General features: G+C 37.9%; 1 protein-coding gene across 2 annotated transcripts in view; it reads right to left on the bottom strand.

The window, feature by feature from the left end:
- The window catches only part of MEMO1 (mediator of cell motility 1), a 28288-nt gene that overhangs the window by 10242 nt on the left and 4726 nt on the right, over positions 1 to 13320 (bottom strand). The window contains exons 2-4 of one of the 2 annotated variants that reach the window (XM_075496056.1): positions 5476 to 5557; positions 3167 to 3235; positions 1049 to 1161 (exon numbers count right to left, since the gene is read on the bottom strand). In XM_075496056.1, coding sequence (XP_075352171.1) covers positions 1049 to 1161; positions 3167 to 3235; positions 5476 to 5557 — 264 coding nt within the window. Of the gene's footprint in view, positions 1 to 1048; positions 1162 to 3166; positions 3236 to 5475; positions 5558 to 13320 lie in introns of those variants that run through there. The other variant, XM_075496057.1, reaches the window with a different exon arrangement.

The raw sequence follows: 13320 nt of genomic DNA on the forward strand, positions 1-13320 counted from the left end.
TATTTTCACAAACTACACCATCATATGTTTTTTTAAAAAAAATAAAATAAAAATTGCTGATCAGCTGAGCCATTGATGGATGTGTTACTATTTAATACAACTTATTATTAACTGAATCATGAAATCTGGAGACAGTGAAAACTGATTAAGTAATCCACATTTATAAGTTATCTTTTCTACTCTAAAGTGCGCTTGGTGGTATGCAGAGTCATCTCTACATTTTGAAAACTCTCCACTGTATGAAGAATTTGATGTAGGGCTGTGCCTCCTTCTCCAAGCCATAAAGGAGTTCTACAGAAACCAAAATACTTGTTACCTAAGGAAATTTCTGCAGGCACTACGTAGGAAGCCTGAACTAGCTTGCTTAATCACAGTCGTGACAAAATAACAATACATCTGCGCTAACTAGCCCTTCTGAAAAAGGTATTGTATTATTTAGGTATACCTCAAAACACATGAAAGTCAAAATATCAAATTTATCTTCATCGCACCTTTAAGCTTAGTCCATGAAATACCAGTCTTTCAGACTAACAGTTTTTAAGTTCTGTAGGTACTCTGCCAGTTAAAAAAAAAAAAGTCACATGCAATAATGCATCCAAATAAAAGCAGCTTTTTGTTCCTCTATTATTCCTCTGTTAGAAATAAACTCAAACCAACTAAGCACTACCTCTTTTTCAGACAGGATACTTCACAGAATAACAGAGCAGGTGTGTAGTGGGCTATTATTCAAGTGTAACACTTCTTAATTTTGAGATCCCTTTTAAACATCACTTGTCAAGAGGCACACACTCATTATGGGAAAGAAAAGCAAAGACTGAGAATTCTTTACTTGCAGGAGCAAGAGAGACATTAAGGTTATAATATAGCAATGCCTGCAACCACCAGGATCTTTCAGAAGTTAGCTTTCATTGCAGTAAAAACAGGTTTATACTTGTATGCCACTTAAAAGCAATGAAGTGCCCAACAAGAGAGTCCTCAGCACTGCAGTACCACAGTTAATACTCAAGCCTCAGCAATCTTCAAGATGTAAGCTTTATCATGCACTTACTCTTTTGGTCAATTCGGAGATCATACAGAGGTGTTCTATAAATGTCCACACTGGAAAGTGCACATCGGGAAAGGGGCACGTGATGGGAAGGCCCAAGAATGAAAATTTTTCGGCTACAACAATTAACACAAAAGCCCACAATTTAGACAACTGCAATTGTACAGAGAGCTGGTTTAGAGTAACAAGTTTAATAAAAACGTACAAAGTGATACTTTCTGGTGGTTACCAATACAGTTTTACTCTGCTGTGTGTAAGATCACAGATCAAATCCCTGCCCTAGCTTTGCTTGGTATCTCAGAAATCATCATGAGATCAGTTCAATAATGCTTCCCGTAGCCTTAACCTCTTAAGCAGGTTATATATCAGACGGCACTCATCAGCTAGAAATCTGTCTGACTGCACTCATTTGGAGGCGGAATGATGTGTTATAGACCCTTAGAACAGGTTTTTGGATTCTCTCCTTGGACCAACACAACCTTCAGTTACATACCACCTTCAACAACTACAGGTATGCGCCCTCAAATGAGGATTATGGATTTATCATCTGTTCAGAGCTTTTCACTTATTTACTTGATTAGCCGTAGTTCAGATTTCACCAAATTCAAATTTAAGTAATTCTCAAATGCTTTTTTTTATCCAGCTGTTGCATCAACAACAGGGACTTGGACCTGCACATTTGTAGCTTTAGCTGATACTGCAAGCTTTCACATGCCATCATGATGTTACTTCATCAAGTCCTCAGTTCCTGGCTCTTCATTAGATGTTAAGGGTCTCCTGCCACAGGACTTAAAGAAAAGAAGGAAAAAAAAACCCTATAGGAAATTCAGCTTTTCAGATTCAGGATCACATCATCTTGCTTCTGGCACTGAACTAAAGGGGTGGGAGACATGTAAAGATTTTTTCTTTTTCCCCTTCCTTACATGTGGAGTGTTATAGCAAGCTATACTAAAATATTAAAACATTTTACAGAGCTCATAAAAATAAAATATCCAAACACACAATACTTCAGCTGAAAGATGAATGACTGGCCAATTCTAAACATCCCATGTGGTAAAATAGCAAATGATCCAGAAAGTTCAATCAACTCCAAGTCACTGAACCTGGGGAATGCCACTTGTTCTAGAAATTTTAGAAAAACTAGTTATGTGTCACACTGTAAGTTATCTTCACTTTGTTTACAATAGTTTAGAAAGAATCAAAACCATTGTCTTTGGAGAACATTACAACATATTATCTCATAAGCAACTGATAGACATAGCCGGTTTTTATATTAACATTGCAAAATACATACTTTGAGTAAATACTGGAGATGTTTTAAATTTTTGTCATTTAAAAAACATTGCAGTCAGCAGAACACATAAGAATTATATTCCTTTAACCTAGAATAACTGGATTCATATTTTCAGACGCAGGCACAGACTACAGTAGTGTGTTGGTTTTTTCTTTTTTTTAATTTTTCTTTTTTTAAACTGTTGTGCTGTTAGAAACACAAGTCCATTTAAAATTACTACAACAAGTAACTTTCTCTGACTTCAGATATTATATACACACACTGGTCACTTTCTCCACAGCAGAAGAGAATCCTGGTAGCATTCAGCCCATAATCCTGCACTGAAAAACCAATGCAGAATCATGATCAAATATTTTAACAGACTTAAAAACCAAACAAAACGTCCCAACAAAAACCAAAAAAGAAACAAAGACACCCTGCAACCAGTAAAAAGAAAAAAAAACCAAAAAAAACCAGCCAGCTTGGGCATTTATAAAAGCAGTGGAACATCAAGCAGAAAAGTAAACTAGATGTTATTACCTGCAAAAAGATCACTGTTAAATCCCTCCCTTCTAAAAAGTTAGTTACCAATAATTCTCAATAATTTTTGAAAATACTGCTTTACATTTTCATTTCCAACAATACTACATTAATTTTTTCTTTTATAACATCCAAACAATTTGAACATTTATGATGTTAAAACAGAAGGGATGCATAAAAGACTAAAAAGAGTACAAAATTAATATTTGACTACTTCGAGGTATAAGAATGTAAAAAGAACATTCAACTTCTCAGAAAATTGCGGTGGCATTGTCTTACACTTTGTAAATAAAAACTTTTATACTTACGTAATATTAGGATCCACTTGTTTGTAGGCATGGGCTGCACAAGATCCACAATAGGTATATCCTGCGTGGCTGCAAATCAAGATGTACAAAATATTAACCTGTTAAATATTGTTTAGCATCTTAAATATGTTGACATTGCTATTAAATGCTAATATCTTAAATATTATTTGTCCCCAATGAGCTAGAAATAGTAAGAGTGATCCAAAAATCAACTCCTGAAACAGCTGGGGAGCACTGTTCTAGTACTGAATGTGCAAGAGACATATTTGTTAAAGAACTGCCAGTGACCATTTACTTGAAAGTTAGTAAGTAAGCCTCCAGATCAAAGCACCTTTCTTACTTGTAAAAGATACTAGTAGGCAGACTACACAACTGCATATTACCAGAAGCTCATGATAATGCTAAGAGTGCAGCCAGGGGACGAGGGAATAGCAAGCTGCTGGAGAAAGCTCTTCTAACCACACTCTAGTAACTGAATACGATGACAGTAGAGGAGTCTGGCAAAGAGAGACTACACGTTACAGCAGATAAACAGAGAATAAAAATGCTCTGTCATTGAAGAATACCTCAGCAACAGAATGAATAGGCACAGGGAAAGGAGCGGAATGCAGCACGGTAGCTTTTACTGCAGAGAACATGACACGCTTTATCATTTCCTATCAGTCTGGCTTGGAATCTCTCTCAACCCGTGTTCCTGTGTGTGCTCCAAAAACATTCATAATTATTCTGATTACTTGTGTCAAATCTTAAGACCCGTTCCCTTCAAGACTGTTAAAAACAGAAGATTCCATTTACAGTGCTAAAAGCATTAACTCCAGAGAATGTTCATTCCCCAGGGTCCCAGGCCAAGTGGTGGAGAACAGCTCACGATCACTCAGCAGCATGTCCACAGCAGAAGGCCATGCCCACATTGCACAGTGCTTGGCTGCATTGCCTCTGGAGCACCCATGACCCTAGGTCAATAGTTATCATTTATTTTGAGTCAAGTATGTGCAACACCACAACTACAGCTTTCCAGATGGTCTTTTTATACAATGACACTGAGAATGATACGTGCTCCAAGTCCTGGGACACACAGGATACTTGAAGATACGAGCTCCTCATCGACAGCACTAGAGGATTTTACATCTATTTATATGTATGTATGCATACATGCATGTATACGCATCCACAGAATGACATCTGGAGCAAGTTATCCTGAAAATTACCCTGGGGTGTTACTTCAGCATCACTTACCTCACTCATTCTGAAGAGCTCAGAAAGGTACTAACGTACATGCTAAGGGGATAAACAGGAGACTGAAACTCGGTGAACCAGCAAGGTATGTTACATGACAATGTCAACAGAGCCTTCTGAAAGGTTCCCTCTGCTACAGGCTTTTTCAGCCTTTCACAAAAATATTATTAGCCATATCCCACTTTACAGGTGGGAAAACAAAGGCACAGTTAATGAAACAATTTGTTGAGACCACGAGAAGACTTCCAGCGGTTCCAGAAAAAAGAACACAGGTTACCTAATCCGCAGCTGAAAGGCCTCTTTCCAGACATTCCTGTGAGAAACACTAAGGCAGATCTGGGACAATTTCTTCTGCACATTCAGTACTATTATGGTGTACTTCAAACATTGTATCAATGCTCTATCACACAGGAAAAACATCATTTTTAAGGTGTTTTTATCTAGTGTTTCCTTCCAACTCACAATAAATTGGAATGACCAGCATACTTTTCTTATTATATGTCTCAACCATCTTCAATAAATTGAATTCTACCTAAATAGTTTAGATGATCCCTATTTCTCCTGTGGACAAAAAAACCCAAACAGAACCAAACTAAAATAAATAACAAAAGTAAACCATTTTGAATAGCTGAATAGTGTTTTATTACTTTTGTTTTAAGCTTTCCTAAGTTTGACTTGGAGGCAATGTTGGTGTTTTGTTTATTTGTTTTGTGGGGTGGTTTTTTTGTTTGTTTTGGCTTTTTTTTTTTAGTATGTGTAGCTGTTCTATACTAGAAATGCGCTGAAAGAGCTGTCATCTTTAGACTACACTCCACTAATACACCTCTTATCTGTCTTACTGGATCACAAGTGAATGTTATATCTTCAATCCATCAGCAAAAGGAAACTAATCATACACCAAAATGTGCACAGATTTCTTCCATACCATGCCATATCCTAAATACCTATTTAGAAACCACATGACATTCCTGTCAGCTAAAAATTAGCTTTCACCAGTTTTCAAAATCACTCAAAATAAAGCAGCATTTAACTGATCAAGTATTATATATAATAAAAACAGATTTCAAACTTACGGTGCAATAATGGCTCTAGCAGGTCTCTTTGTGGACTGTACTTGAGAAAGCCAACCTTCTAGTTGTGCATTCAGCTGGGGTCCTACAAAGAGACAAGGAAATACTGAAGCCATAAAAGAATCTAAAATACCTCAAGAATTAAAGTCTGAAAGTCCAACAGATTTAATAAATAAATAAATAAAATAAACCCAACATGCCTGTAATGTTGAAGGTTACAGAAGGAAAGTTTCCACCTCCTAGTCTAGTCCAAGAAGTTAATTTATTGCACATCCAAACACACACTTACTGCTTCTTGCTCTGTGGACTGATGCACATACCATTTCATCATTAGAAAGGATGGCTACTGATCTCAGAAGAGAGGCTAACAGATGACTGATTCCTCTGGTAACCATATTTGCAGAATTCAGAAGCAAAAAGTTAAGATGACTTATACCAAGAGAGCCCAATATGGGAAGATGACATAATACAAAGACCTTACATACTGACATGATAGCCAATGGCTATGGTATTTAGTCCTTTATTATTGTCATGCAAGCATAAGAGCAGAACCCAAAGCACACTGTAACCTGGAAAAACTGTAAATACACAGGAAAAAGCTAAAAGTGAGAAGACACCATGCTTATACTCATGCCTTAACAACTTCTGATCAATCAACGTACACTATAAGTACATAAACTTCTTGGCAACATTAATTTTGATAATTGGTCAATCCAATATTTAACTTTTTTTCTTTTTTAACTAAATCCTATACATCAACAAGTGGCAAATATTCTCAATTCAATTAGTTGACAGATGATAAAAATGCCTTCTAGAAATACAGCATTAAAAAAATATATTTTGATTATTTCCCATCACAAAGAAAACTTTTTGAGGTAAAGCTACTCCCAAAGCAGCAAGTCTGGCAAATACAGTGCAACATTCTTTATATTAAAGAACACAAAACAATCTTTCAAGTAAAACTCTTTCTTCTGCTATTGTTACAAGTAACATATCATTAACAAAGAGAAAAATAGATGCACTTTTTTCAGTTGACACTATGCTTTTGACAGAACTGTATGTCAGCAGAGTTTATCTGTAAAGTATGGTGCAGTAAGCCGCTTTTCTTCTGCCATGCATGTTGGAGATTTCTGTATCTTCCCCACGCAGGTGTAAAACCACCAATTGCCAGGAAAAGTCAAAAACAAATTAAATACCTGAAACTATTTCATAGCTATGTTCCAAACAGCCCAGATCTCAAAGAGCTGACAAGAACTACAGAGAACTGGAGCAAAGATGTCAACTTTTGCAGAATCCAATCAGTCACTCATCAGTGATAGCCAAAAAGCTTTCTCTAGAAAACCCAGGGGGTGTCAAAGCCACCGTCTTTAATACAAAACTTAATTCATGTGTTTCATGAAAAAAAGGATGACTTCTGTGGTTGCAAAGAACCCCACCATCGTACATGAAGAAGGTGAACTAGTGCAACACCGTCTCCCTCAGCCTACAATCACCTTGAATGCCTTAGTTGCTGTCTACAGCACTGCTGTAATACAGTGACTTTGTGAAATGATGGAAGTGTCAAAAAAAAAAAAATTCCACACACCAATTTTGTTCTGCTGATTCTGTTGCTTGGGGAAATTACAAGCAGCAGAGACGTGCAATAGAGATAAGGATAATGACATCTTAGAAAATGGAGGCTGTTGGGGAAGCTAAGTAAAAATAAACAGATCTCCATTTCCATCCTCTTTCTAAGCTACTAGGAGACTAACAAAACAGTACTCTAACACAGTCTTACCAGTTTTATTTTTTATATACTTAAGAGTGAAGACAAATCACTTAGAAATTTGACTTCCTAGTTGTCCCAAAATATGTAGAAGGATTAAGTACTTTCTGAATGAAGCTCTTTAGGAGGATGCCATTTCTCTCCCCCCTCGCCCCCCCCCCCAATACCTACTACCCCAAACTTGAACAAAACATGACTCTGCCCCACCTGAGCTCTTCTCCTCAAAGAAGATCCACAGGCAGCACAACAGCAGAAAGGCCAGAAGCTCTCCAGCAAAGCGAGACAGCCTTGGGACTCTCTTCCCCAACAAGGCACAGTGCTTGGCCTTCCTCCGTCCCTTCTTTAGCAAAGATTTTTGGTTAAGAAGGTGGTTAAAATAATTTGTCTTTGGTTCAGACAAATCAGGTAACTTGCTGAACAGTTTAAAGACAAAGTTCAGAATCTCTGGTAATTTCCTAAAATTCCATATGATTGTTCAAATCTGGCCAAAACTTCTGATCTTACAGTGTAGTAGCAGAATAAGATGCCCAGGTTTGCTTAGTCTGCTATTACAGACACACACTCTGACAAAGTAACAAACATTGTTCCTAGAGTCTGTAAAATAACAGATCTGTATGACCCAAGGGATGAAATTTCTGTCAGTGTTTACTTAAGTACCAGGTAACACATACGCTTTCAGATTTTTTTCCCTTTAATGCAACTACAAGGTGCCTTTTTAAATCATTAACTCTGACCTAATGTAAGTTTCCATATCAACCGATACTTATTTGTACTGTTTTAATGAAATGTAATCAAATCTCTCTCTCCAAAGGACTAATGGAAAGAATGAAGAGTAGAACATATCCCCTTGACCTTTTAGCTAAAGAAAAAAAAAAAAAAATATCAAACAGCACCCACATGAACTGACAGCAGTACAGCCTACCTGCAGCTTCCTATGCTTACAAATAATTTAAGGGGGCTATTCTAAAAGTGTAATTTTCTTGTTACCAAATTAGCATCAACTTTTTGTTGAAGTGTTCAGAGGGGTTTTTCTTCCAGTTTCTCAAACATGACAGTGCTTAAGGCTAAAGTCAAAATATTTGAATTGGATATACAAAATATAAATAAACCCACATTATCACAGTAGATATGCTCTGCCATATGGAATTGTATTATAGGAGATGAGTAGCTTCTTCATGAAGAAGAGCTCTATCAGTAAGTTTTGTTCATATGTAAATTCAGTTAAATTGGAAAAAAGTCTTTGCAAATAGTCACTGAGATAACTGCAGTAAATATCCATTTCCTAAGCTGACAGGCATGGGTGAGGAATAGCGCTGCCAGCTATGGATGCTGCTGCCGCAGTGGGGGGAAGTAGGAGAGGTCCCTGTCCCTCCAGCCGCAGGTGGGACGCCCAGCTTGAGAAAGCTGGCAGGATGAGCACAACAGGGTTTTTAAGGCTAACCCAGACAGAAGGACAGAAAGCCTTTCGGATGCAACAATCAATACACTTTAGCATTAATACTGTAAGATCAGACCTTTTGTTGATTGAAGGAGGATTAGGCGACAAAATATGAGCTTCACTGAAGCCTGTAACATTAAGATGTTCATTTCAATCCCATGAAGTAAGGTATAAATATAGGTATGTTACTAAAGAATGCTGACATTATCTGTGGATATTTCACATCCTGTTTTGTTTTGGAAACTGGCAGAAGTTATGCCAAATTAAAAATAATTGCAAGCACAGACCAAGACTTCACCAAACAAATTCATGGATACAGCTACAGGCAGAATTATTTCAAACATCTTGCCTAAAATAAATTATTTTTACAATCAACATTACCCCCTCACAAAACACTAGCATCAGTAAGAAGGAATTCTTCCATGTTAAACGCACACCAGTGTTATCCAATGAATAATAACACAAAGACATCTGGTAGTCACACGCTTAGGTTCATCACCTCAATTTACAGCTGTCGCCATCCAGGCTTTGTGGGTTAAGCCAAACCAGCACATTCTTTCCACAGCCAAGCTCACCTCGTTGCATGAGACTGAAGTGCTTATATGCCAGCTGTCAACACAACATAATGGGAACTTGCTCCTGTCCCAGCAGCCATCTTTACTAGTGCAAAGCCTACCTTTTCAGATTGGTAAGGAAGACTGGTGCTTGCTCCAAAACCTCCGTTTCCATGAATGCTCCTTTTACTGGAAGACCATTAAGCCTCAACCAAAATACTGAGCAGCACCAGGGAAAACTGCTCAGGTCTCCCTCGGCTGCACGGGTACAGCACTTGCAGCAATGCAAGTAACACTGGAGCACAACAACATTAACGCTGCAGTCCCCATCTTTTACACTTTTACTTAACAGCTTCCACTTGTCTAAGCGTGTCTTCTGCCCTATAGGAGCCAACATTTTTTTCTGAGCCTTACTCCTTTTAACTTTTCATTACCTTTACCCATAGATGAAGGAGTCTACACCTTGCAAATACTTCTAATAAGTATTACAGCCTACATACTAAGAGGTAAATAAGTCTTTATTCTTGTAGGCTGTTAGAAAAATTAAGGTAAGTAACAGTGAAACCTTGGGGGCTGGCACACAATTTTTTTACTAACTGGAACTAAGGGAACTCCTGTCTCCACAACTTTGAAGGTGAATTCAAAACATTTAATTCAATTGTCAGGCAAACTCCAATCTAAAATGTGACAGAGGACTAACTAGTTTCTCTTCTTAGTTAAAACTGCAGAAAGTGTAATCATTGTTTTAAAGAACACAGGTCCCACTTGAAAAAAAATCTTTGTTTCTCACTGCAACAAAAGCCGAATCCTTGAATAAAGAACAAGTTTTATTTGTGCAAAGACTAGGGAGTGTCAGGAATAGAACGTGATTTCCCACAACTCATGTTGATGAGCACATTCTCTACTGCTAGCATATACTCTCTTCCAACACTGAATACTGATGAAACAGTGAAATCAGCCTATAAGCAAGGCAGAAATTTACTTACACAAACTATAGTACTGAGGAGGGGGAATTAAGACGCAAATAAAGATTACACCTATGCTACATAAACTCCTATTATACACATTGTAAGATGAACATAAGCCAGCAGGTAATGCTTGAATGGGGGAAAATAACCCTGAAGCCAGAACAGAAACGTTGAAATCTGCTTTGGTGGCAGTTCTCACTTGCATGTCCCAGTTTCCCAGTATTCCCCTAGCTCTTTTATTTCCCTTACTGAAAGTTATTAGGAAATAAATAATCAAACTATAACTCCACTCATTAAGAATATCGAACAACGTGCACCTACCTAGCTTTATAAATACCTTCCCAGTTAGGTCATTCAGAGATCCAAACAAATGACCTTCTGTTTTACAGCTCTGAGGAAGTGATTTTGGCTCTAATACATGCTAAATGTAACCTGAATTTGTGAAAGTATTCACTAGGTGATACTTGCAGACCTATTTTAATAATACCAGGACTGCACCAAATATAAAGCTTTTTTTTAATTCCAATTGTACGGTAAAAGTTGAATCTACATTCTTTACTTGGAGTATCTTGGTTCTGACCGTATTTAAGTGATTCAGCTAGAAATAATAGCCTAGAAATTGTGTTTTACATTATTCCATTATACTGTTGCAGTATACAAAGTAAAATAATACAGTTTGCATATTAATAGTGTTCCATGATTAACTCATAAAAGAGCCAGCAATGACACATCCACTTTCCCCATAAAATGTCTAAAACAGATAGAAGACCAAAGGAAGAGAAACATTACATTTAGTATTTAACATTGCAAAGCAAATACTTACAAATTTGCAAGACACTATGATTAGTTGTTCACAGATTGCAAGGTAAGAACTTAAGTTAATAGCTGTATTTGCAATGCTCCAGTTAATGTCACAACATGAAGATTTCACGATCAGTACGTTAATTATCCTGCTACTGCAGAAAACTCCTTTCATTACAACAGAGATCAGGTCAAAACTTTCTCTCATTTCAGTGACCCTCACATGCATTTTACATTTTTTCCTGGATCCGTTTATCCGTGACCATCTACTAACAACATGGTGAGCCATTACTCGTACATTATGTTTATGAACAAGCCATGATGAGTTATTCCAATTTTGGGCAACATGCCAGGGTCCGTGGCACACAAGAGTTAAGCACTTTCAAAAAAAGACTCTTTCATGATATAGCGACCATCTTCCTCAACCCGACATCTGCATTCATAGTCTAACAACACACAAGATTACACACATTATTTCCTTCTAGCCACTTCAGCTATTGCAGGGACTCAGATCCAACACACTACAGAGAAGGGTTTCTGCTCTAAGTTAAGGTAGGATGCAGCCACTCTGAGGGTCAATGAAAGACATCCCAGCAGCAGCGTTTGCCCTCAGAAACCATGGGCAGGAGGCCTCGTGAACAGATTACATGTATTTAGCAATATCATGGCAGAGCAGAAACAGCTGTAACTGATGCACACACTTTCTCCGACACTGATGAGAAGTTCCAGCTCATGCCAACAAGCACACAAGTGCTGGGATTACATCACTATTCATTAAAATGGACATTTTTATGTCACTCTACAGGGCACCCAAGCCCCAGAAGGCGCAAGTGAGAAAAGCTGTACTATCTCAGAATCACACTGCTATTGCACATTGAAGCTGGCTACCTCAAAGAGCTATTAACAGAGAGTTGGTAGGTTTTGGCATCAGAAAAATCAGTATTTGGTACAAAGGCAGTAAAAAAGCATTAATGCAGGTCTTATTGGGGATTACAATGGAGTAGGAGAGACTGCAAATATGCTAAAATAGTGGCCAACTTTGAGAGAAACATCATTTCTAAACAGATCATTCATGGCATACATCTGCCTTTTAATCTATTTTCTGATCTGCAGACGTTCTTCGAAGTATTATCCGTTCCAGCTGACACCATCATGCAGACCTCAGCCCTAAAGACAAGGTCTGAACATCCCTGGCCACATGACAGCCAGTTATTCGGAAGTTCCAGCATTTCTTGTCCAAACAAGTTAGAAGCTCACTCCTTACAAAGGCCAGCAACAAGATTCCAGTGCCTACCTCATTTGGGGTTCTTTTACTTACAAGCCAGGGCAGCAGAAAACCAACTCTGAACACAAGAGTACCATGAGGTTTAAACGCTCTTCAAACATTTATATGGAGACAGACCATTTACTTGGCTCATCGTGAAAAATACCTTTGAAGACAATAAGCACAATGGCCTTTCAAGTCAACACAGCAATTACTCTGCCAATTCACATTTGCATCAATAAGCATATGGAAATTAAGGTTCTCCTAGTTCAAACCACTTGACATAGGCTACCAGAAAGCACACCTCTGACCACTATGGCTTGGTCAAGGAAAACAGAGAAAAGCCATACCTAATACAATGACAAACTCGTTTTGCAGGGCATGTTTCAGATCATGTAGTATTGTTATTCACACACACTCTCAATTCAATTTTACTGGCATGATTTGGAATAGCTTACTAAAAACCCTTTGTGTTTTGTCTGTATCAGCATGCCACTGACTGGGGAAAAGTTGAGACAAGAAGACTTAGCAAACGCTTTATTAAAGAGTGGTACAGTATTCAATTAGCACTTCCAGGAGCCAGGCAAAGCAGGCCAGCTGCCAGTGAATAAACCATGTTAAGCGCCCTAATGTGTGACATCTCACTTGTAATGGCACGCTATACAGGGAAAAAGATGCACATACGCTAACTTTTATTTTCATTTCAGGAACATATGGATTGATTCCCCACAGAACTGCCCAACACTTACAGAACCTACTCACATGGAGGAGTAAATCGGCAGTAAGCATCCACACCCTGTCCTGCAAATAGTCCATGCTCAGGATAGCGTGTCATTCCTGTTATATTTCAGCTGCTCCTTTTGTATCTAGGAATGTATCTGTCCTGCATACAAAATCATGGAAAATTATGCCATTTTTGTTTCACGTTGTCCTTAATCTTCCCCTTCCCCCTGCTGGTCAAAATCAATTTCTCAAGAGGTCTGGATGCTAGGTGGTTGAATTAACCCAGCAGGAGTGGGACTTTCTTCCAAAAATAAATCATAGTGTAATATTTTTCA

This window comes from Mycteria americana, chromosome 3 (genome assembly GCF_035582795.1).
Source record: "Mycteria americana isolate JAX WOST 10 ecotype Jacksonville Zoo and Gardens chromosome 3, USCA_MyAme_1.0, whole genome shotgun sequence".
Classification (NCBI taxonomy): domain Eukaryota; kingdom Metazoa; phylum Chordata; class Aves; order Ciconiiformes; family Ciconiidae; genus Mycteria; species Mycteria americana.